A 26,939-nucleotide genomic window follows, 5' to 3' on the forward strand; every position below is an offset into this window, starting at 1 on the left:
GCAGAGCGTAGTCACAAAATTAAAAAAAAATAAAAAAGCAACAAAAAAAACCAAAAAAAAACCCAAAAAAAAACCAAACAAAAAAACCCCCAAACCAGAGTAAAATAATGTCAAAATAAATTTCAGTTTGTAATAAATTATACTGCTGCTCAGAGTGTAAGAAATCATGACTTTCAGCTAAACCAGATTAAATCAGAGCCTGTGACAGAATGTGCAAACTTTGATGGCTCCTCAGAATAAGTAAAAATGTTTAGAAAAGACCAATTTTAAAGAAAAAAAGGGTAGTAACAACCACAACCAAATCCAGGGTATTTATGGAATATTATGAAATATTTCTGTACAACTTTTGATTCCAGAGGCAAAAGCTGCTGCTTCTGTGTAATGAACATACAAGATTTTTCAGTACTTTCTACAATTACATTTTCAGCTACTTAACTAATTTTTACTGTATTAAGGGACTAACACTACAAACTATACATGGGTGCGTAACACTAATTAAAGTGCTTAGTGACTAAATACATATTAGGTAGGCTTTATGGCACCTATTGCAATTATCATGACATTAAACATAAAAATTTCAATTGAAATGTATTATATATGCACATATTATGGGCAAATCTGAAGGAACATGTGGTCTTTACAAGAGAGGAACGTGTGACTAATAAAAAAATGCTTCTTCGGTGAACATGGAGAATATTTTCTAGATAATGGGTTGAATGAGCAATATAATTTAATGCTGAACCCTACTGTAAAAGTCACCTATTGGAAACACATTTCTAATTACGTGGTTTGTAAATGTGGAAGCACTTAAAGTATAAGGCCACCTAGGCTACATAAAATTATAATGTACTTATGAAGTTTGTTATTATGGAAAAGAAGCAGTGTAATTAATGTCACCTAATATGTAACATACCTAATGTTTCCATTTTTCAGAACTTATCACTGTTTTAGGATGGGTTTGAAAGTCTTCTCACAATTATTTAGGGCCTCATTCAAGGAAGTATATTGTCTCAATTAAAAAATGGAAGGTGTGTTCTCGCTTGTGTCCTTTTCAAAGAAATCCTTACTTTTTCTCGATGTACTGAGATATCTGCCCCTTATTGTGTCATATGTCTGAGTGTTTCTCTCAGATGACTATATATACATTTGAAAAACATAAATAACGAACTTACTGGATAAAAAAAAATTACAGTAATCTCTTAGAATATGTATTCATTTTACTTCCCTACCTCACCAGACTGCTGAAAACTTTATTCTTCCAGGTAATGCAGTAGTGGAAGCCCTAAAATCACCTTATCAAGCAATAATACATATACTCATATGTGTATTAAGTGAAAATACTAGCACTGTTCCAGTGGGGTCAATGTGAAGAGATAGGCTCCTGTAGGGTGTGAAAGGGAGCCCCCATTTTTGAGGCCAGGCCGGACTTTCTGATTTAAAGCCTTCGTTCTCTCCCCATGGACAATATAAAGGCAGAGCAAGAGCAAGGCTTCACGCCGAGGTTCCTTGGTCAGGAATCTGGAGTGAAGAAGTGTGTAGCCTGGACTGCAGGTCCTCCTGTGCTTGATAAGATATACAGTTTTCAGGACCCTTATTCTGCCCGTGTGTTCACAGGAGATGGTTTTAGTGGCATCAATAGACTGTATCTGAGGAACCGCTGGAAAACTGAAGTTTAGCTCTCTTCTTATCACTTTCTCCCTTTTGTTCAGCTGCCATTTCTCTGTTTTTCTATCTTCTCTCCAACTATTTTTGTCCTCTGTAGTTTTTGCTTTCCAGCTTCACCTGTACTGCCTCATTTACACTTGTTTATCCTCCCATAATTTAATGCTTCTGCAGTAGCATAGTGCAGGAAACAAATATAAGGCCTCTAGTCAGCATGGGTCATAGAATCATAGACTCATAGAATCATAGAATCATAGAATCATAGAATGTGTTGGGTTGGAAGGGACCTTCAAAGGTCATCTAGTCCAACACCCCTGCAGTAAGCGGGGACATCTTCAACTAGATCACCCTGGACCCTTCACTGCCTGCTGGTCAGTAAGAATGATCAGCTTTTCAGCTTGTTCCTCAAATCCCATCTCAGATGTTTGTCACTCTCAGATGGCAAAACTTATGTAAGAACAGTTAGTGAGAGTTTCATCTCAAACATGACACAGCATTAACGTTATAGCCAAAAAAGCTGGAGAAATACCATAATATTACACAAGGAGTCTAGCACTGAATTCTGGGCACTAGTGCTAGACCACCAAAAGTGACCCAGACTCTCCACTCCTCTAGTCTCGGGAGGAAGCATTGGGCACCAATGAGGAACACATGGCCTATGCCTATATTCCCCCATCAAGCTGTCAGATAAAAATAATGTAATGTGAGGAATCTAATATGTCTGAAAGAGCGGCTTGAAGATTGTATAATAGGGAGGGCAGACAATTGGGTCTCAAGATTGAAGAGAAGATGGAAGAAGCAGTAAATGGCAGAAAGCCTGGAAGTCCAGTGACTTCTGTGGGGCAAAAAAACCCAACCAGAACAACCAAAAAACAACAAACACACAAAATAAAACCCCATACAAAAATACAGACATGAGTTCTAGATCTCCTAGCTCCTACTGAGCCACACCACTTCATTTCATCTCAGGACCGTAGGAAGGAGTCAAAGCTATTGTTTGTTTGCTTGGAGCGTCAACAGCATGTGGGTTCATTGAAATATTCTTGTCAATATGTTCAATAGATTCAGTAACTAATCAGCAGACCAGCATAGAAGCACAAAACTTTGGTATCACTACATGACATATCCATTTAGATGGAAACATTATATGCAAAACAGCAGTTAATAAATGGGAACGATTCTCCAAATAAACTTGTCCTAGGAGTTTTAAAGCCACTCGTGTGTAGTTCCATCAATGAAAAATTAGATTATACTGTTTGAAATTTAATATAAGCCTAAATCTATACTAATCTTTCAAAGAGAGTTTTTCAGTTCATTGTACCGTATTTTACCTCTAAGTTTCCTTCCGAGTGAAAAACTTTCCCAGTAGACACACTCTTAGGAGAAAAAAAGGTTCCTGTTGAGAAGTTAGGTCAGGTAAAAATCAATCATGCAGCATCTTGATCCACTGAACTGATGTCTGCAGATGAAGATTTTTGTTGACTTTAAAGCTCTTCAAATACAAACTTTGTTTTTTAATCCCTGATCTTTGAAACATCCAGGTAGTAAAGTTTATTGACTTCACAAAGCCCCGCAGGGGACCCAAGCTCTTTCTACCAGCACATGAATGCAGATCCAGGATCTGAAAGACTGTTTTCTTCAAAAGTAATAGACCTTTTCCTGTATTTGTAGCTTCTTTGAAGCCAACTGTATTATCCTTAACTTTAATCCTTAACTTTATCCTTAATCTATGATTTTATGCATTGCCTTGTTTTAAGTCACTGATTGGCCAAGTCTGATCTCTAGGACCATTGTTGCTCCTTAACTTTCCTAGAACCTTAGAACCTTAGAACAAAAAAATTCATCCCTCTAACAAACTGAGAACATTTAAGTTGACTTCCTGACATTAAAGTTAACTTAGTTTGATGTCGCAAAAAAAAAAAAATGTTTGTCGCTCCAGTGAAGTTTGACTATGTAGCTCAATTTACAAGGAAGACATTCAATCATACCTCTGTATTATTACAGTAACAAATAGTACTATGCACAGTGTCCAAATAGTCAAGAAACAACTGGGAAACCAGCCTGGATTTAATACTGCTTGTCCTTAATGGTGCATGGGGTTCCTTTGAGTGTCGATGTAGGGAAATTGGATAGGTTCAAAAATAAGTAAATTATCTTGGAGGTAGTTTTATCTTTCTTGTTAGTGCTGTTAAACCATAACAGAAGTTATTAGCTGCATTCAAAAGTGTCTGGAAAACCCATCAACATGACTTCATTACCTCTTAAACTGCAGACTTATATACAAAATTGATTTTATGTATACAATAATTTCAATAGGAAATCAAACTTCAAACTGCTCTTACAGCAGGCTTCTGCCGGTTAGCTCAAATAGAAGTCTTTTCAGTTATTGCAGTAGTATCTGTCTCAGGTCTCACATCTTAGAGGGTTTGGAGTTTTTTTGATGTAATATACTGATTTCTTTAAAAATACTAAAATGAGCTTATTTCAGAGAGAGAAAGGTGAAATGAGATGGAAAACTGTAATGGATTTACAGCAGTTACATTAAATAAATACAACTGTGCAAATACGTCTTAGCTCTCTGCACTTGCAAATGTGATGTGAAAGTAGCTGCAGTCCTAATTTTAAACATATCTTCATGCACGCAGTCTGATCTGTTTGATGCCTGTCTTTCCACATTGGGATTCAGAAACTGTGCTTCCTACTGGGTACTTCTCCAAATGGATGTGATCCAGTAGGTGCTTCAGAAAACACCACCTTCTTGAAGCTGAATAGAGCCCAAGAACCGGTTTTCAAACTCCTCATTGACAGCTCTTCACATTAGTCTATTTTGTTTAAGATGGGAGGAAGAAACCAAAAAAAGGCACTATTCTAAAAGAGGCAAAGAAGCCCTCCTCAATCCCATACATGCCTGAATCCAGGTTGAGATTTCTGCCTCCGAAGCCCAGTTCCAAAGTGTCGCTACTGTCAGGTTGTGGTTAATCACCACGTTGTAAATAAGTCAGTGAAGATTTCAGTGGTTTTCTCTGGCCAGCCAGAGCCTCCTTCCAGATGAATGACTCCTGTCCTTAGCCAAGTCAAGCTGTCTACTCTGAGAACAGGCGTGAAGGTGTGCAGTGACTTCAGTGCCACATTCCTCCTCAGCACAACACCCGACCTTGGAACCCCACAGGACTGCATCTAATGGTAGCAAATACTGCCTCTTGTTTGGGACCTGCTTGTCAAAAAAATTGCCTACCTTCTTTTTTTTCTTCTTCAGACAGAATATATAATTTTTTCTGGCTTAAATCAATTTTATCTGGCTTGTAGCAAGGCAATTTGTTGTTAATTTCCCCCTCTGTCTTCTGGTCCACCTTATACTCCCTGTATTAGAAGACAACCAACTTTTAATATGTTTAAAAGATTGTTGTAGATTACAGGCATGGCAAAGAATTCTCATACAAAATGTTAGATGGTAAATCTCCTTAACTATTGAACTGGATATTTAATAGCCTCTAGTGATGCGTAGAGAAAAACAGAAGTGTCTCTATATTTCAAAACAATTGTTGCACTGAGTCCCATAGTTTATATATTGTTAATATCATTTTCATGAAAGCTTTAAATGTTTTTCAGAAGAAACTGTGGTGACTCATGAATTTTTCATGAGGCATTATGCATTTTTATGAACATATGATGTAAAATTCATCATTCTGAAATTCACAGAAACCCATGAAATGCTACATGTCTCTCCTTGGTCATGGATATTCATGACAGTACTACTGCTGTAAGCATTTAAATGACCATTCATAAATATTCTAGAATGTTGCCTTCTGATGCCATGTAACATTTTGCTTATGCTTTATGAGTGCTTCACTTGGGCATTTTCCACTTGATAATGAAAGTAAGACCTTCAGGGACAGTTATTAGTGTATATATAAGTTATGTGTAAAGCTATCTCATTGCTTTGCTTTTATTCCTAGCATTTTCTTTCTTGGTTATTGTTATGAGTTCAATGAGTTCTTTGAGGGGATTTTAGGAATTTCAGGTTTCATATTTATAATCAAGGATACATCATCAGTATAAAGTACCAGATGCTACAGAATATGAGCTGAGATTCTAGAGAGGAGTTAAGATTTCAAAAAGTATGTGTTAATATCTAATTTAGTAGTTCTCATGTGAAAGTGATGTGTTTCACCTAGTTGCAGGATTGTCTGTATAGAATCAATGTCAGGATCAAGTTTCCCTCTTAGACATACTGAAGTGTTAGTAAATGACCTTTTGCAGAGAAGAAACAGTAAGTTTAGCATTTAAAGGTTGCACCTGCATCCCCTGAAGTTGTTGATAATGTTTTCATTTTTTTCAGTGTTGCAGAACAAAGACTTATAGACCTTTGTCAATACATGTAATCAACTCTGAGTAGACGAGAAATCCTTTAACTCTATATTAATGTTCAATTGTGCAATAACTTCTTTGTACAACGGCATTAAATAATGCTTTAAATTCATTGTCAGATTAGGTTCCGAATGTGATGATGACATTTGATGCATAAATAACAGCCTACCTTTTTTTTTCATTTGCCTGCACCTGATCTAATCTGTCCAGCCCGAACATGATACACATGTTTGCGTTTCCTCCCCATCCTTATGCCCCCCTCAGTTTAGTGGTCTGTCTCCACTAAGGATGGAGCCTCAGTGGTCTCACCTTCCCCTGAGTCTCCTTCCATCCTTGCGACAGCCTGACCCATACAGGGGAAGAAGTCATGGCCTCTGGACAGGAGGCAGGGAAGACGGCGGCAGTGAATTGTCTTCTATTATCAGGTCTTGCAGTATGAGAAAGGGAGGCATTAAAAAGGGGAGAGAGACCCTCATCTTTACTCACAGCTTTTGAGACTGCATTAGCTTTTAAGAAACTTAGTCGCATCCAAAAGGTAGAGGACATTCTAGAAAGGTATTGATAACCATAAATAATTTTACCCATAGGTGATTTTACCTGAGGCAAAAGTAAAGGATGTAAATCACCTATTCTGAAATTTGTAATTATAGGACACATTTAATTATCTGACTTGCATTTCTTGGCTTTAAATGCAATGTGTATATATTCAAAATGAGTTAAAAAAGGAGAGCAATTTTCAACAGACCTCATCACACTTCAGCTTTTGTTGTTCCTAATGGGAGCTGAAATTCGTTTTCCAGTTGTGACTGTTGAGCATTTCTAGAGGTCAAAACTATAAGGGAATTTTAAAATTAGTTATTCAGGCTCACTAAAAAAGTAATACAAATGCACTGGTAGCCTTATGCATATGATTTGTTCACTCTTGAATATAAATACAAATGTAATGTCAAAAATAGGGGAAAAAAATCATCTCCTGTAAGTATTCTCCTTACAGCAATTTTTTCTCAATCAGGAAATTAAATTGAGTTCTTTTTGTTTTGTAAGGTTAGTTATTGTTAGAAGAAAGTCTCTGGAAGTCTTAAATAAAGTAGTTTGGAAATGGAAAAGCATAGAAACTACAGAGGTTAATTTCAGTTGAATTTCCTTGACATAAATCACAGCTTTCACTAATTGATACAATTGTGGAATAAAAAAAAAAAAAAAGAAAAAGAAAGAAAAAGAAGAAAAAAAAAAGCCTTTGCAAGAATCCTGCAAAAAAAGATGAAGAGTTCACCAAAACATGTTTTTTCATGAATGACTTCATGAACAAAGACAGACAGACAGAAATAGGGAAGTGGAAAAAAAAAAAAGGCTGCCATTGATGTATGACATGAATTTAAGTATCTGTACCTAAAGAACCCACAAAGAACCTTTCTGCCCAAAACCATAGCCAGCTTACATGAATTCTAATATTCTTCTTAATTTCAGCCTTATCCGGACTGGGAAGTTCAAAGATGTGAAGTTAGGTACCTAAAGTCCACATAGGATGTAGATGCATGCATATCTTCACAGGAAATGGTAGATCACTAGAATTTGTACGTCTAAATCCTCAGAGCTCTTTGAAAATCAATGCCCACAAGCAGGAAAGCAAGGCTATAATGGGAAACTGCCTGTATGTTTTGGATGGTGTTAGTCAATGAAGGATGGAATCCATATGCCCCCATGAACCAGAACCTCTGAAGAGCTCTGTGCATCTGTGCTGTTTTTTCTCCGATAGCAGTGAGAGCTGTGAGATTTTTCTCGGGTCCATGTCCAGTGTATCAGATGCACCATAGTACAACATTCAGATCACAGGTTGTGCTAAAAAGGAAAGCTGATGAGAATATATGGTAATTAAATTAAATTTCCTTTTGGTCTTTTCAGTCTTAAAGTTGTGGATATCTTTTTGGTTTTGGGAATCGGACAACAAACTGTGTCTACCTTCGCATCTTCTCCTACACTCAGATGTTGGTTTTACTTAAATTACAGGTGGAAAAGAAGTTAAAAGGGAGTTTATTAGGATGGGAATGATCATAGAACATCAGCTCCAACATAATAAAACTTTGCTTTCTCTAATAATTGCATCTAGATGGTTGTGATTATATTTTGTTGAAGGCAGTTATTACATCATGTTGTGCTGCCATATTATCCCCAATCCCGTTAGACTGACATATGGTGACAACGAGTCTTCATGTTGGAATTAGGCTAGCTCCCATCTTGAATACATTATGACTACCTGTGTTAAAATAGAGTGAGAAAGTCGGCTTTCAATTGATCAAGGTAGTGTGAGAGCTAACAAGACCTTATTTTTAATCTAGGAGCAGCACCTACCATTCAGTAAGAGATGCTAGCAATGCATTTTGTCCTTTCACTTTTTAACTGAGTTGTTTTACCATAGATAAAATGTTTAATAGCAATTCAGACTTCATTTGCAGAGACTGTTACTATCAATCTTGCATCCTAAATTTACAAATAATGTTTAAAAATGAAAACTAGCTTAAGTGTTCTCCATTGACTGGAAACCCATCATTTAAACCTACATAGAGCATGTGATGGTTTGAAATAGCAATCATCTTTCCCTCTTTTGGGTAGCTCAGTGTGCCTTAGACCATATCCTTTCCAACTACCTCATAGGAAGAACTGAACAGGCTTCCTGAGACCCTCTGGCTATATAAATGAAAGCTGTATAAAACCGTGCTTGCAACGTAAGACATACCCAGGACATATTCTGTCATATAAATGAATCACCACTTAAAATTAAGAAAAATTATTTCCAGCATTAACACTGCTCATGACAGCCTATTTTGGCAGCAAAAAAAATCACAAGACATGTATTTTAAAACACTGCACAGCTCTGTCTTATATAGCTTGTCCTCTCCCACCCTAGTACTTGAGGGCCTTCCAGAAGCACATTAAGCAACATGACTAATGTCTGTCTCATCTTCGGTCTTTAACTTTGAGCTGAAATATTACATTATTTTTCAAAAGCTACCTGCAAGTTGATGAAATATCATCTTTGCAATGAACATAAAATCTTTAAATTGCTGTGAAGACCGTGGAAAAAAATCAACCTTTGCCGAAGGAAGTACAGTTTCTCTTGATGTCACTGAACAAGTTATGCCAGGACACAGCTTCTGTACATAAGCATTGCAAAGCAGTCTATCTCCTCGATATATGGAAGATTTGCAGACTGAAAAAGCAAGTGATTCTTCACAGCAGCATTCATTTTGCGGGACAGGAGTTGATTGAGAATTTTTCTAATTATTACAACAGGGGAGATCTCTTTCTCTCTGGAACTGAAAAGATATCCAATTTTGTAGTTGTTGCTGCTTTAGTATCCTGATCCTGCCTAGGTTTACTGTCGCAGATAACTCTCTTAAACTAACTGTCTTTTGTATCAAAATGTGCAGAAAACCATCAGTCTAGGTTTTTAATGGCATGATAACTAACTCTAAGCAATAGCTTTCAAAGACTAGAGACCTATGAATTAGGTCTGAAATTAAGTCTGAAATGAATTAAGTCTGAAAATTAAATAAATGTACCGCTGTTTAGAGGACATGAGCTTTCCCACTGAATGCATATGTATGATGTCACGTTTGGACTAGCATGAAATTTAAGCTTGTGAAGTTACTGATAGTGTTTGTACCGCAGTATAACTAAAGGTTGCGACCAGCATGGACCACATGGTGCCAGATGCTGTACCAGCACGGCATAAATGTCTACCCCTCCCTGAAAAGTTTTGTTAGCTTCCAACAAATTGGCTGTGAGATTGCTACGTAATACCTCCGCACAAAGGAATAATAGTCTAGCAATCTCAGACGAGATTCTGTCAGCAGACTCGGCTATGCTTTGCTGTGACTGGCATGATCTTTTAAGATAAACAGTGGGATTCCCAGTATAGCTATGGATTGGGAGGAGCCAGCACGTGAATTGCTTACAGCAGCCCCCCAGCATACAGAGCCTTATGGGAAGAAGAATCCAGGGCCTGGATTCACTGCTTTCATGATTGTCTTTCCCAGTTGTCATTCCCAATTGCACCGGTCTGAAAGCCTGGCTTCAGCCTTAAAACAGATTTTAATTTGAGCCCCAAGTTCCCTGCCATTGTTTTGCCTTCCTAGATTGTGTGCCTAGAGAGCTAGATGTATTCAGCAGTACAGCCAGTATACATCAATTCTTAGAAGAAGAAATGCTGAGCGTATAAAATAGTAATCAGGATGATTCAGACATCAAGGATACCACCAGGTCATGGTTAGGGGTGAACAACAGCTTTGTTTTGCTTTTTTTCTAAAACCGCTTTGTCAGAATTAGTGGATGATTTGGAGAAACAACAGAGAAGACTGTGCGCTGCGGACACAAAGTTACTCTATTTGGCAACAAAGAATAACAAGGGTTTATTTTTGGTTGTGGGTGTTGTGTTGTGGTTTTTTTTGCTTTTCCCTACATAAGCTAATTGTCAAAAGCATATTCTTTTCCAGATGGAATTTATTCCATATGAAGAACTGTGGTTTTAATGACAGTTTAGACTTTGGTGCGTTTGTTAGAATATATTTTCCCCTTAATAAGTGCTTTGATGTAGCGAGTATGTTCTCGGTGTTCTGTGTATACATTTTCATTACAACCCCTTTGCAGTTATCTGGGAGATCAAAGACTCTAGCTCTGCACAATTTCTGCCAAAAAGAAGAGGCTCTTTATTACTGAGTCCTTGTAGACCGATCCACAGTGTTCAGTGGATCCTGCTTTGAGCTGATCACAGTTGCGAATCCTCAAATTTGGTGTAGATTTTTTCTTACATAGTCTTAGTTGCCATCCTGTCTTTAGCATTGCAGTGATTCTGCATTTTTATGAGTCACTGTAGCCACAGCAGGGCCCTATGTTAAAAGAGCGTGCCCATTATAGCGTTAGCCAAGACTGTAGGAAGGCAGCAGGTCCCTGCAGTTAGCACACGCAGATGCGTCTATGGGCAATGACCACATATTTAGAATATGGTATCCCAGAGCTGGCTGCGTGATGATTGCTGCATCAGTGCAAATCGTTTAATCGCAGCAAATATACGCGTTTTGCCAAAGGTGTTGCCATCTCCGCCTTGCTGTCTGCAATGCCCCATTTACAGGCCACAGTAGTCATTGAACTCTTTTCCAAAGGAGGTTTAAGAAGATTGGCAAGTGGACTCTGTAGGAAGATGGGATCTTCTAAAAACCATGAGAAGCTATGCCTGCTTTTGTCAGCTGTGTTTAAAGAAATACTGTACATGCTCAGTGAATATCTTGAGAAAATATAAGCATCATATGGGAGTTAAAGGATCTTAACAGAAGAGATGATTACGTGTTTCCACTGCGCTCGTTTTCCAGTAAGAACAAATTCCACAAGCCAAAATTACAAATAGGTCATGGTTTGGGTCTGGGTAGATAAAGGCACAGAAACAGTAAGTCTGAAACCATAGAATGGTTTGAGTTGGAAGGGACCTTAAAGACCATCTAGTTCCACCCCCCTGCCATGGGCAGGGACACCTCCCACTAGACCAGGCTGCTCAAAGCCCCATCCAGCCTGGTCTTGAACACTTCCAGGGTTGGGACATTGACAGCTTCTCTGTGCAAACTGTTCCAGTGTATCACCACTCTCAAAGTGAGAAATTTCTTCCTGCTATCTAACCTAAATCTACCCTTTTCTGGTTTGAAGCCATTACCTCGTCCTATCACTACATGCCCTTATAAAAAGTCCCTCTCCATCTTTCTTGTAGGCCCCAATCTTAGAAGAATTTTTTTATTTTAATCCTTTCAAAAAAGCATAAGGTCTGGTGTTTCAAAACCAACAACTAGCACAAACTGGCATTAATAGGCTGGCTGTGACGTGACTGGTGGAGGGTTTCTAGTACTGTTCTTCAGTGGAGTAGGAAATTATTGAAAATGCTAACATTTTCTTAGTATTAGACATGCAATACTTTTATGAGGGAATCTGCTCATTTCCACTCAGATCTCTTTCAAGTTCTCTTCAAAGATATTTGCAAACAAGTTTTCAGATTTATTTCCATGGTGTTCTTCTACATTTTAAAAACTTCAGCCAAATGGAACTTATCATTATCTAGCTATTCTAAAATCGTTAAATTTTCAGTTAAATCATCATATTAATAACTACTTTTAGCTCAGAAGATTTAGTATGCCGGCTATGGAGGCTATTGCAAAGGATAGGGATTGCTGTGTTCAAATAGTACATGAAGAAGTGGAACTACCCTCACTGAAGTTCTTTTAAATGGGTTTTTCATGTTCAGCTTTATAGGTCCTACATCTTTCTACCTTGTTGTGGAATTCAGGTTATACTCTATTTTTTCTTACCTCTAAATAAAGCTATTTCCTATACAAATAGATGAATTTCACTAGTACAGCGCTGGGGTAACAACATATTAAGACAAGCTTTACTAATGGTAACATAGGAATGCAATCAGAAAACCCTTCATACCCTACTAATATATCCATTAACAGCTGCTTGTTTTCCCTGCAGAATTTTTCCGAGAACTTCTGGAGAACGCAGAAAGATCCTTAAACGACATGTTTGTCCGGACGTATGGCATGCTGTACATGCAGAACTCGGAGGTGTTCCAGGACCTCTTCACAGAGCTGAAGCGGTATTACACAGGAGGCAACGTGAACTTGGAGGAAATGCTGAACGATTTCTGGGCTCGGCTGCTGGAGCGGATGTTCCAGCTCATAAACCCCCAGTACCATTTCACGGAGGACTACTTGGAGTGTGTAAGCAAGTACACAGACCAGCTGAAGCCATTTGGAGATGTACCCAGGAAGCTGAAGGTTCAAGTGACTAGAGCGTTCATTGCAGCACGGACCTTTGTTCAGGGGCTGACAGTAGGCAGAGAGGTTGCAAACAGAGTATCCAAGGTAATCTAAAACCAGGGGTTTTTTTAAGCTTGAATTTCTTTCAAACTTTCTAGGCAATCGAAATCTGATTGTGCCTTTTTTAATATGCTGGGAGGGGGCTTGTTTGGTTGGTTGTTTTTTGTGTCTACCGGTATACCCATCCTAAGATTATAAATAGGGGCAACAGTTGTTTTTAGTTCCTTCTGGAGATACTCAGTCGATACTGACTGGAAAGCATTTCTCTTTGCTTAGGACACAATGAAATACCGATATACATCAATGTTGTAGCATGGTAGTGATTGTCATTAGTACTTCAAAACTGGCTACATATATAAAAGATGATGATTATGATCAGAATTTAAATGTTTCAAGGAAATTTACACTGCTCTTCGTTAGGGCAGTACAGCCTTCACAGCATTCATTCATCATGCAACTGGGTGAAGGGTTTTGTTAGAAATGTCTAGTCACGCTTTTGATGAGAAAATAGATGAATAGTGACACCTCTGGAGCCCGAGCTTTCCCAAAGGATGGTTTGACTCGCATTTATTTTAGTTTAAATTATTTATCTACGAAAATATTTATGACAATTCTTATCCTTGAGGGCTGCACGTAATTAAAGCTATGTAAGAAAAAAAACAACAAACCAAAACCAAAACCAAACACACACAAAAATAAGCCATCTGGGTACTAGAAATGTGCCTGAATGACTTTCCCTTATACACTATTTCAAACTCAGGTGTACTTTTCTGAATTTCTGTTCCAACTAGATACTTGTCCTCTGATCTGGCTGTTTCTCAGTCCTGGTCTGTAGTGTATTTGGACCTTAACTACATTCTGAATTCTGAAGCGCTCTAGTGAGATCCACTGTGAAATGCCCCAATACTCGATATTCTGGACATTAAGGGTATGCTTGATTTTGATGCTTGCCCCTTGCTTAAGCCATTCCTCTTCATTAAGAGGACTGTCTCTCTCCCTTCATTTAAACCACAGCCAGAAGGTGAGGTAGAGGTACAGCTGATACAATGCACAGTAGACTGCAATTCAAGCACATGACAAGATGCAGCGTCCAAACCTTTCTTATCGCCTATCATGTGATATTTTGCAATTACGAATTCAGAAGCCATGAAGCCAGGGAGATAGTCAACAAGAAAGAGCCTGATTTTATGCCTAGAAGACTGCATGGGAGGAAAGGGTCATTTTGCGCTTAAAAGTCAGTGAATGTAATACACAATCCTGGTTACCCAGCTAAAAGCAAGGTCTCTTCCTCCTAAGTGCCTTCCTGGTCTACCAGGTTGCCTTCTCTTTTTTTCTGGCACTGTCAATTCTTGCAGTCCTTTCTGAACAGTGACAGGGCGTTGCCATGAAATGCCAGCCCTCCTAGTCTGGTTGGGGGCAGATACAGCTGTTTAACCCTCGAGTGTGCAGAACGCGTATATCTGCCGCCCCAAATTTCCTCTGAAGAGCGGTGATGTCCCCGTGAGTCAGGTTTCAAGTGAAAATGCTGAGCTCTGATGTCACTGATGCATTAGGTCTCATTGCATCGACTGGATCAGACTGCAGGGAGTACGTTATGTAATTCATGTAACAGATAGTAATTTGTGAATCCCGAACAGATTAAGGTATGAATTGTCTGCTGAGACGTCGCTTTCCCTGTGCATGTCCATGAATGTACAGAATGTGCAGGTGTCTCCCCTCTCACATACCTGTGAAATGTTTTCTTCTCACCTGCTGGGTTTTCGGCACATAAGCCCCTTCAAGAATAGGGCTTACCACAAGATCACTAAATGATCCTATGATCCTATAATGAGAACTACTAGCTCGGTAATCATAAAATGAGCCTTTTTGTAGTGTCACTTGAAGATGATAACAATAGCTCAATAACACTTCTGTTTTTTTTCTTTTAACATGAAGGCAACACTTTAAAATCTTTAAAAGTGCTTGGTGGTTGGTGCAAGGTATAGCACAGTTTCTTTGCTTTATATATACGTAAATAGTGACATGCTATTAGACTACATCTAAAACACCGTGTTCAGGTTTGGGACCTTCCCACACAAGAAAGACATAGGCAAATTGAAGTGAGTTCAATGGAGGCCAGCAGCGTGGTACAGGAGTACTTGCCCTGTGAGAAGAGACTGTGGGACTGGGGCTTGTTCAGCCTGGAGAAAAGGTGACTTCAGGAGCACCTAGCAGCAGCTCCTGGTGCCTGTAGGGAGGTCATTGAGGAGATGCAGCAAATCTCCTCACAGCGGGGCACGGTGAGATGTAATGGGCATGAGCTGAAACAGTTCAGACTAGATTTAAGGAGAACCTTCACCATAAGGACGACCAAGCAGTGGATTGGTTGCGCAGAGAGCCTGCACAGGCTCCATCCATGGCGGTCCTGGTTGTACAGAGCCCTTTGAGATGACCAGGTCATGCTAGTCTGAGTTCAGAGCTGAAGCAGGGTGGACTGGGGATTACCTGAGCACCCTTCCAACTCAAATTATCCTATGATCCTATTAAAAGATTAATGAAATGAACAATTTTACTTAAATGTAGAGTATGCTTTGATTGCAAGACTGACTTTGGTATGAAAATCTCAGTGGCTAAATTCGTACCCACAGCAAAAACGATTGCTGGTTTTAGGGACTTTGTGTCATCTGCAGCCTGGTGAGGCAGATGTGAAGAACCCCAAGAGACGCCAAATGTTCAAGATTAATAAGTATCCTGTGGAAAGGCTGTGATTACTCTGAGATCCAAGTTTTCGTGATCGTATCATTACTGTGGATTGTTATGCTGGTCTATCTACTGTAGAAAATGACAAACCCTTTTCTTTAAACATCATTTTAAAAGACTGCAACCATTCCTTAGAGTTAGCACATAACTTTGCAACCAAAAAGGAGGCAGGTAAATATTTTTTGTTGCTGTTTTGGAAGTCATCCAGATTCATCATGGATTTCATTTTCATTGTACTCTTAATATTGAGAGATTCTGTGATAAGAATGCCACATCTGGGTAAGTCAGCAGAAATGAAAAAAAGAGAAAATGGAAAGAAGACCTGTTGCAGTTCTTTTACAGAAATCTTTGTCCATTGTCTGCACTGGCTGGGAACAGGGGGGCATCTCCTATCTGCAACATCACAAGCTAAAAAGATTTTTTGCTTTCTATTTGTGGACCCATTATCTCACTGACCTGCCGCTGTCAAAGGCCACTCATGTAGCAAAAAGTTGAGCCTACACCTTAAACACCACGAGAAAGAGATTTATTAATGAGAAATTTGGTACCAACATCTCCTTTGGGCCTTTAATTCACTTTCTCAGCCTCTTCTGCCCCATTTCTGTAAAGGAGTTGGTGGGTCACACACTCAGAAGGATTTGTTCCCTATCTAACGTCAGGGGCACACCCTTTCTGAAGATTTCTCTTCAGAGAGGGTGCAATGTTCGTACTGACTGAAAATGATGCGGTCAGTGTATTCCTTGCAAAAGAGCTGTACTCCCCTCTTTTTCCAACAAAGTACACACTCAAGCACACTCAAAATAGGCAACACATACCATAAATATTTCCGTCGTACAATAGTATTTTGCTCGTTGCTTATGTCAGTGAGATTATAATTTGGATAAATCCCATTTAGATAAATAGGGAGGGAAGGCAGTTAGGACATGTCTTTTTTTGTAATTTTTCTAATTTTTCTAATATTATATTTCAATAGTTGGTTCGATCTACATGAAGTTGTGTAGTTTTAGCTGAACAGTGTTTTCATAATCTTAAAGTCCAATTACACTTTTTTAATTTTCAGAGATTTTAAAATAATTTTATTTCTCATACGAACGCATTAAAAATTTGTCAGTCTGTGTTTGCTAAGGGCTTGTTAAATCTCCACTCAATGCAGTGTATTTCCACTGGCTTGAGTAGACTTCAGCTCGCTAAATTCTGTATATGCTTTACAAAACTGCGTAGGCGTATGAACAAAATGTAATTACAGTCTTTCTTAAAGTGAGAAAATGAAAACTATTTATTCATTAATATAGAAGAATCATAGAGTCATAGACTATCTCAAGTTGGAAGGGATCCATAAGGATCATCGAGTCCAACTCCCTGCTCCTCGCAGGACTACCTAAAACTAAACCATATGACTAAGAGCGTTGACGAGACGCTCCTCAAACTCTGACCGGCTTGCTGCTGTGACCACTTCCCTGGGGAGCCTGTTCCAGTGACCAACCACCCTCAGTGAAGAACCTTTTCCTAATGTCCCATCTGAACTTCCCCTGACACAGCTTCGGTATGTAATATTCAATATATAACATAAGAACTGCCATTTTTGGCACAGCAAAGGTCTGTTTAGCTGATTTTTACCTCAGTGCCCAGTAGTTTAAAGGTCAGTACAGGAGCAGAGCTTCTCACCCAGTATACTTTCTTAACCTATAGCTAGTAGATGTTTATGGACAGGTGTTTCTACCACCTGTTTTTTTACTAATTTTTCAGATCCTAAAAGCCTGTACAATAGGCTTTTCTACTATGTTAACATTTTGTGGGGGAAAATTTGCTATTCTTTTCCTTTCCCCCATAAAAATATAACATATTTAAATGTCAATGTTTTTAAATGTCTTTATTTATTTTTTTCTCAACTTATTCCTGGAGAAATAACAAAAGAAAACAAAAACACAAAACCAAACTTCCTGAACAGCTGTGATCTTGTATTTAAGGTTAAACTGGAGAAACCACTGGAAATATTTCTGAATTGTTCTGGAGATTTTTTTTCATTAAATAAGGAACAGTTCTGTACCAAACACGGAATGTAGAAAATAGAACTAGTTCCCAAGAAAAGATTATGACTGAAACTAAGGATATTTCAAAAAGCAGTTTAAATCCCTAACTGGAACCAAAATTTGCCAAGAATACCATACTAGTTGGTACAGGCAGCACTGTTTCACTAACAGGGTGTTATCCCATCGGGATAGCGTTCCACCCAAAGAAAATTTTTCCTGGAAACATTTTCTTTCCATATACTTTTCATTGAAACTTACAGAAAACAAGAGAAAAAAAAAAAGCATTTTTTTTTTTTTTATGTTTCATGAGCATAGCTTCTCAAGCCTGACTTGTGCCGATTTCATGCTTTAACCTGGGTGAATTCACATTGAGAACGTATGAGTTTCGCAGAAAAAAATAAATAATGAACTATGACTGGTCGGTCCTACCCAAAAGCACAGTCGTTAGCCAGCTGTCATTACCCTACTGCTGCTCGGAGCTCTAATTTAATCCCAGGCAGACAGTTACATCTTCATTGGTTCTTGCACTGAATCTGGCTGACCAGGAACAGCGAGTGAGCGCGGAGTACTTTTATTCACAGAGATCTGTGTTTTTAGTTATTGTTTGCTAGTTTCGCTTTTCTCTAAGTTTGGCTGGTTTGTGAGAGTTTTTTTTTCCAGTGGGAGGTGTCCCCGCCTATGGCAGTGGGGATAGAACTAGATGATGTTTGGGGTCCCTTCTAACCCAAACCATTCTATGATTCTAAGATTCTGAATTTGACGACTTTCTTCCCATTATATACTGGGATAAGGACAAGAAAAATTTTTCTTAGTTTGATTTTGCCTTTCACACTTGCAAATTCATGCTACCGGCAATGAAAGTGGATTTTATACCAGGAGTAAAGTGAAGCTTAGCTCAGGGGCATCATTAGGAGCAGTTAGTGATTTTGTTAGTGGCATAAACATCAAAGATTCGTCACCCGGACACTAAGAACTTATTTCATTAATGTATTTAAATATTAATTATCATTTATTGCAAAATAAAAAAGGCTGTTACAATACTTTTCTCATTGCGTGGCATAGGCTATAAGTCTCCCTCTTTTTAAACCAATTAAAACCATTCTTCCCCTGAATATTATTAAATTATGTTAATATCAGACTTCTTATTAGGAACCTGATGATATATGGGCAAAGTGAAACAAATTCAGTAATACAATTATAAGGTTAAACCCAAGATTAGTAGTGAAAAGCAGTCTCTAGTAATTGCCTGTGATTACTTCTACTCAGAGAATGCCAGGCCATTGCTTTTCTAATACGCTGAATCAATATTCTTACAAACGCTACTTTTCATGGTTTATAAATAAACAGTTTGTGAGAGCCATAAATAAAGGTCAATATTGAATGTCACACTGATTCAGAATGTAATTATTGCAGGGAGGGGGGGAGAAATATGACATGCTGATAAGTCAGGTAATTAAAAGCCAAAACGAATAGTACTTTAATGCTGGAAAATGTGATTTGCAGGGTGTGACAGATAAAGAGCTACGTGACCTGTGTATTTTAACTTCATTGGCTGAAGAGATTTGGCTTGTTAAAGTCACAGAGGGAAAGGAGATCTAAAAAGGACTATGGTTCAGTAAACTTTAATCCTTAGTTCAAATTGTTAGTTTAGGAACAGCCCAGCTGAGTAAGCATAGCTTTTGTGGTCGCTTCTGTGTCTATTGTTCTAAGGTTTTTTCAATCATTTGTTCTTTGAGTTTTAATTGAATTAATATATCTCTCCAAGAACTGGATCATACCTTGCCATGCATGGGCCACATTCTTTTTTCCTCTTCTTGTCCCTTGGTGTTCCTGAGCCAGGGAGTCCAGGGATTATCCATCCAGTTCAAGGCTCAGAGATGTCTTTGGCATAGAAGCAAGAGCAAGGGGTATCTACACTGGAGTGCTTTGTGGGAAGTATCCTTTGAATTGGGGTTCTCCAGCTATGCGTGAAATCTTTCCTCCTTTCTTGGAAAGAAAAGGGACATCAACTGATCCAGTTAATTTGCAGACATTTCACGGGAAAATAGATCAGATGCCTTCCAGATATCCCAGACTTACTGCAGGTGCACTGATCTGTTTTCCACTTTGTGTGCACTGGATCATCAAATGTCCCGGAAGAGTAGCTCAGGAGAAAAGGCCTAAAATGAAACAGTGCCTCCAACAAAAGGAAAATGGAGGTAGGAGGTCTGCAAAAGCTGTGGTCCGTGTCCTGTCTATTAGAATTGTCAGATATAATCCAGCCCGGCCTCTCCATTTCTTAGGTCCTTAAATTTCATTCAGCTAGCTTTGTGCTGACCTTAATAACCCAAGTTTAACTGAGTCGTACTGCTCAGAAAGACATACAATCTTATTCAATATCCCTTAAGCAGGTCTACCAGTCTGGTTTGTTCCTACTCTGTACCACTTCGTATCACAAAATTTGCAGTAGTCGTCTCTTCCTGGATTCTTTGTACCATTCATATGCAAAGATCTTCTCATTATAGTACTTTTGCTCAGTACATGCTTTTTTTAAAATGCCTATGGCACAGAAAATACCCTTTAGTTCAACTTTACATGAGAGTTCTACCTATATATTAAGTGCCAAAATGAAAGTGTTTTAGTTTAATAATGTTATTAAACACTGTCATGAGACATTAGAAAAATAATTATTCAAATCAAGGTTTTCTTTAGGATTGCTGAAAAGCACATTTTACACACAGTCCTATGAAGTTTTCATACCAGTTGTATTTCTGACCTATAAAAGATGTTGAAATGGAACCTGCAGAATCTATGTAAAGAGAAAATGTAGAACTTTTTCAGAGGAATTCCTGGAACAAAGGATGTATCCTAATGCATGTCATGATACACAGCCAAGTCATGATAAAAATAACAGTGAAGAAGCATAGCTCACCTAGGAGCTTGCTGACCCTCTTAGATTTAGACCTTCTCTGTAATTAATCTTACAGCAGGTTTTACATTTGTGCTGTTTTAGCACAGGGGAGTAAAAGAAAATTCAGAAGAATCAAACGGAAATAAGAAGGAGATTAAAAAGTCTGAAGGTTAAGCAATGCAAGGAGATCTATAGCATCTTGCAACATTGCTGACTTTTTAGAATTACTCTTTTTACAGATTGTCTTCATCCTTTTTTGAAGGCAGCCTATGGAAGCACTGTTTTCCAATCACTATTTGATAAAAGCAATTAATTTTATTCTCATGTGAGCCAGAAGCACAAAAACTAATAGGTTCTTCTGCCTTCAGGTTTCTACAGAAAACATTAGTCAAGGAAATATCTGATTTACTTAAAACTCATCAGAAATACTGGAATTTAAATGCATATCTGCTTAAGCCTTATAGTCAACAAAGTCATCAGCAACACATTGAAAAAGTCAAATTTCTTTGAGACTTTAGAATAATGAAATCTGAAATCAACGATGTGGATCTAAGTTCAATTCTTAGTTATTCAGAGGTCAGTGACTGTTGGCTTCATTGTCTGCTGAAGTCTTGCATTTCAAAATATATCTCAAAAAAAAAGAAAGATAGTATGAACATAGGAATACAAAATGAAGCATTTCATTGTCAGGAAAACAACAGTTCTGGTCATCTGTAAAATTTTAAACTTATCCCCATCCTCCAGTGTCTGATTCTTTTTGTAGATTTTTTTTTTTTTTTGCCACAAGCTTGCTGAGTTTTTTCCATAATCTTTTCTGAAGAGAAAATGTCATTTTTCTTCAGTCCACCTCTAAGGTTATCATTGCTCTTTCTTCTTTGTCCCTTTTTTTTTTTTTTTTGTCCTTAGGAAGAATTCATTTCTTGAGTAAAAACTAAGTGTATCAGACAAAACAGAGGAAAAGTAGAGTTTTGAATAAGATCAGGAAGGTTTAGTTGACCTCAGCTACACACATCTGTCACCATTACATGGCCAAGAGCAGAAACTAAGCTTATACAGAGAGGATTTTAATCTAGAAGTGCCTGCCTGCTTATCCTTCATAATGGTTTGCCATCCTTTGGCAGCTGGTATACAAGATTTTGCCTTTCCCCAACAACTCAGCACAGTTTTAGCCTGCAAACAACTTCCCCATTCTTGAAAATGTGTTTTCTTTTAAAACTGACAGAAATGTTTTGAAGTTCAGGTTCTGTCCTGGCACTGTGCAAGTTTGACTTCTGGTCTTTGATTTCAGAATGTTTGTCAATTTTGCATGAACGCACCACTGGAGAAATTACTGGATTTGTTCAGGAAGCATGTACAGACTCCTCACGTCACCCCCCGCTGACGTGATTTTCAGTATCACCAAGCAACAGAATTGAATTACATCTACACTTGCCTTTTGTACTTTTCATCCATGATACTTTCATTCACGTCCATATGTTGGCATTATCCGTGGATCCAAAAGCGAATGTGTATAAGGCAATATCTGGCAAGCTGACAAAGCTAAGGAGGGATAGTACACTTAATTCACATTTCCTGAGTAAGTGCTCTGCATGCAGAGTTGTTATGCCGAAGCACCAGCCGTTGTCTCCACAACAGAAGACCCTGATCTAATTGTTCTATTTTAAATGGAGGTTTTATGCAGCCAGTTGGTAGAGGGAAGCCTGAGCCACCAAAGATAGGGATTTGCATTTCACATAAGTAGCCTTCAGTGTTTAAGGACAAGAAAGAGAGAAATTACAAACTGCATTCTTCTCTTCAGCAATTTGCTGGCTCAACGGTAGTGCCACTCACTGAAATGTGGTGGCACGCTGTGGCGGCTGTTATGAACCCTTTTATTCAGCCATGACCCAAAGCCAGTGAATACCTGTGTATCTAAGCACTTAGTCTTCTCTGTCTGGGGAATGCAATAATTGACTGACTTTGGTCTGTGGCATCTAAGCTGTATGAACTCAAACCAGCTCAGGCCTAGGAGCCATGGAAAGGCATAAGGAAAAGCTCCTCAGCTCAAGCACCGCCTTCTTTTAGCTCTATGGTCTTCAGTGTTGACGGAACAGGGAATTAGGTTAGAGCAAGTCTGACTTAATTTGTCACCCATACAGATGTTGTCATCAGTGCCTAACATTCCCCCTTCCTATGCTGGAAACCAAACCCATATTAGATGACAAACTCCTCCTTGTGAACTCCACACACAAAACTGGTATCCTCTTGCCATGTTTGCAATTTCCCCTGTCAGATCGCTATGTTCTTTTTATACCTGCCTGCAGTGCCTTTGTACTTGCCTATTTCCCAGTGGAATAGGGAACTGTTAGAGGCATTTATGCATCTAGTTTCTTCGTGCTAAATCTTTTCTTTTGTTGTTGTTGTTGTTGGCTTTGCCTGGTTATATCAGTATTAGAGTGCCAGTGAATTCATTGCTTATTTGAAACATCAATTTAATTTTGTACACTAGTGTGCAAAAGATAGTCTGAATGAAAAAAAAAAAACACATCAGTTTTCTTCCAATCTAAGTGTTAGTTTTGAATTTTCGCTGACGATTTCTTTGGATAAGGGGTGGCTATTTCAACAGTTAGCTTGAAATCCAGCATAAAGACAGCTCAAGTCACACTGCAGCCTTTAGTCCTGGAGATCTTAAGGTAAACTTCAAGGGAATAACCAGGTACCACATAGAGTATAGGAAGACAGAACCGAAAGATGTTTAGAAAGCTCCTGGCAACCTACCTGTCATGCGTAAGATGTAGTTTTGTAGGAGAGATAAGCACCTGTGTATCTTTCATCATCACACATCTGTTTGTAAAGAACAGTGCATGCTTGCTTTTCAAGAAAATCATATAGAAACCAAACCCCAGGAAAAACTGCCGTCAGAAACTTCCACACTGATCCTCGAAACTGAAGTTCTTCTGTGAGCCCTCGGGATGTTTCCTGGCCATAAGTATGAGGTTAAAGAAATCTCTTAATTCAATACAACTTTTTACCGTTACCTAATTCATTGTATGTAGCATACAGCATTCAAAAGTAAGACAGAATGTACCAACTAGAAACGAATGCAATTCAGGCTTTCACTTAAATCAGAGTTGAAATTTTGGGTGAAGAATGTTTGCAGATTAATTTATGCTCTGGAGTCTCCAAAGCTAACAGAGGAAGCTGGCTGCCAATCTCTACTACCATACTTTTCCCTCCATTTTATTTTACAGTCTTGTATATATAGTTACAGGAATATTTTAAAAGTGTCAAAAATGTGGAAAAAATAAATTATACAATAAAGTTTATTGAAAATTAATAAAAACAAAGAGGGGGCAGGGAGCAGGAGAGGTAAATTGTAAACCCAAAATGTTTTGACTGTCCTATTTTTACCCTGACCCCAAAGAAGCCAACCTATGGCCATATCTTATTTTCAGTCTGATTCCCCAAAACTGCTTCTTCCAGATGTCTTCCAGATTTAGCATAGTACTGAAGCACTGTGAATGAAAGTCTATCAGTACAGCGCACATTTTTATATATAAAAGTCAATTCTCTATTTAAGATTCAGTCTGTGCCTCCCTCTCCCTCCTCCCACTTTCCCTCTTGAATCAGTAAAAAGTACCTTAGCTATTGACTTCAATCTGAACTTGATTAGGGTCTGATTGTTCAGATCTGTATAAAATCAGGTAGAAAACGAAGTTTATTAAGGCAAAGGCCTTTACAAAGAGACTGAAGAACTTACTGATGGAGACTTATTGCTGAGGAAATTTGGGTCGAATAACAGATTTTCAATCAGGAAATGACCATTTAAAGGCGTAAGAACAGCACTATGAGTTAACATAGATAAAATGTTTGTAGGCTGTCAGTATATGTAGTTAAATTCACATAAAATCATCAGTAAAATTTCACTCATGGGATTTAATTTAAACATGCTGTAAAAGTTTAATACATTTCTGAGGCGTGTAGCATCACGTGTTCCAAACTGGGGAGCACAGTGTTTGCAGTCCCTAAGGGCAACTCCTGTGCCCTGTAGAAATTTATTACAAAAAGCAAAGCAGAAGAGATTACATACCTGAAGAAGAAATGAACAAAATTTATTTCTCCAACTGACTTGGTAAATTTTTGCTCACTCTAGTGAGTGAACTGGCTGCCAGGGTTTCTTTGCTACCTGAGGCTACCTGTACATGCACAGCATGTATACAAAGCACTGAAAAGTGTATATCTATGAAAATGGATTGAGATCCAACATCTTTTTTTTAATCCATCAATTATTTATTTGTAAGAAAGTTGTTTTTTTCTATGAGTTAAAATGTTCTATAAACCATTTTTGGAACAATAGCTATAGATTGAGAACAAAAAACACTATTCAAAAGAGGTGTTGGAAGAGAAAGCTCTGCTAGAGACTGAACTTTTTTAAAGTTTTGGACATTTGTCTTTTACCATCCCATTTGCAGAGATTCAGTGCTACAAGGACGTTCCCTTAGGCAATATCAATACAGTGTGGAGGTTTATGAGCCAAGATACACATCAAAAAGAATTTTAATAAGCCTTGACAGATATATTGTATTAATAGTGCTGATGTAGTGAGGTAGGACCTTCGCAGTGGGGTGTGTAAAACACTAAGGTATTCTCACTGCTGGCTAAGATATGACATAGAACGGACTGTCAATTGGTGGAAGAAAGAAATGTGTTAACTAAATGTATTGAATTATTTTCTTTTTTCACGATCAAAATTCTTTTCCTGATGACCATGCATTGCTCCTTAGTAGGAGGAGTAAGTACTTATCAAGGAAAGATTAGATTTCCATAAAGTGAATGAGCTTACTGCTTAACCAGCTGATGGTCCATTTCAACGTGTTTCTCTTTTGTCCTCTCTTCACACTCATTCATACACGCGTGCACACACAGACACACATACAGATTCACAGAGTGCCATGATGGCAATGAAAGTATTCGGAGAACTCAGTGTGTTAGATGAGAGGTGAATTGGACTGTCTTCCTTTGCACAAATTAACGGCTGTTGAGGCCCGCTCACCTGTGTTCATGCCTCACTCACCTGCGTTTCAGCATACAAATAGAAAGAGAGGACTAGAGAGTGTATATGCATATGGGCACACAATCTAACTGCAGGTAATAGCATACAAATTTTGCTATTTGGTATTGTAAGAGCTACGCGTTGTTAGCGTCCAATGGATATTTATTGCGCTGCGTGAAATGTTGATCTGTATGTACATAGATCACAGAAAGCACTCTTTGGTCCATTATCTTTGAAGGCAATCCGAATACAGAGGAAAGCACTCAGTCAACAAGTACAGAAAATTTCTTTAGGTTTTCTGTACTATGTAGATTTAATTTTTGTAGCTTTAGTTTTTTTTTCTTTTTGGGTGAAAGCTGAAGCAATGCTTTTCTTTTTCTTGCTCATTTTTATCAGTAAGAACTCGCATCTGCTATGCTGTCAAGTTGACATCCTTTAAAAACAGTCAGAATAAACAAATGCACTCTAATGGAGCCATTTTTCACTAACATGCTTTTACCTACATGTATTTGCAGCATGATCCAAAAAGCTTCACAAGTAAAATGTTTCCTAAATGCTGTAAGATACTCAAATATAATGCTATGTTTAATGTGAAAGTGGCAAATGGACAGGCGCGAGAAGAAGAATGGAAGTTTTGGCAGATGAAAATGCTTAGAAATGTGTTTATTAGCAAGAAAAGTTAAGGTCTTACAGTGCAGAGAATATTAAACAACGAGTCGAGAAGTTGTTAAGAAGCAGAATGCTTGATGTGGAAAAAGCAGAGGAAAGGTGTTCTTGGAAGCTAAGATCAAGACTGATATTTAATAACAAGAAATTTATATTGCCTAGGATAGGCACTTTCCTGAAGTAACTAAGTCAAAAATAGAGTGACCTGATGCTCTTTCTACAATCCCTGGAGAAAAATAGGCACCTCTAGGGGGTATTCACACGTTGTGCATGTTGAATTGTGTTCTAGAGCTGACAGTCTCTCTCCAGCAAAGGAGAGGGAAGAGAGAGAACCAGGAGTGGCCATTCAATGCATGGACCAGCCTGTAACTAGTCAAAGATAAAACTGCCTGATAATGGGAACATCCCATGAACTTAATGAAACTTCCTCTACACTCAAAGATGGGAATTACCTGAAGTGTTCTTGACAATATTTGTAATAAGTCTTACATTCTTTCCTTTTTGCTCAACTGCAGAAAACACACCTGTACATTTTGTTGGAATGTTTGGGGTTTTTTTAAATGAACTTCTAGTTCACATTTTTAAATGGCTTTTAAACTTGATATTTATTTATCATTGTTAGGATTTCAACAGAGAAGTCAAGAATAGTGATGGTGAGCCCAGAAGGTTAATTTTTGCCTCCATATAGATCT

General features: G+C 38.2%; 1 protein-coding gene across 1 annotated transcript in view; it reads left to right on the forward strand.

The window, feature by feature from the left end:
* Positions 1-26,939, forward strand: part of GPC6 (glypican 6) — a 774,776-nt gene that overhangs the window by 419,597 nt on the left and 328,240 nt on the right. The window contains exon 3 of the mRNA XM_054216702.1: positions 12,544-12,935. Within this exon, the coding sequence (XP_054072677.1) occupies positions 12,544-12,935 (392 nt within the window). The remainder of the gene's footprint in view (positions 1-12,543; positions 12,936-26,939) is intronic.

The sequence above is a fragment of the Rissa tridactyla genome, chromosome 1 (genome assembly GCF_028500815.1).
Source record: "Rissa tridactyla isolate bRisTri1 chromosome 1, bRisTri1.patW.cur.20221130, whole genome shotgun sequence".
Taxonomy (NCBI): Eukaryota; Metazoa; Chordata; class Aves; order Charadriiformes; family Laridae; genus Rissa; species Rissa tridactyla.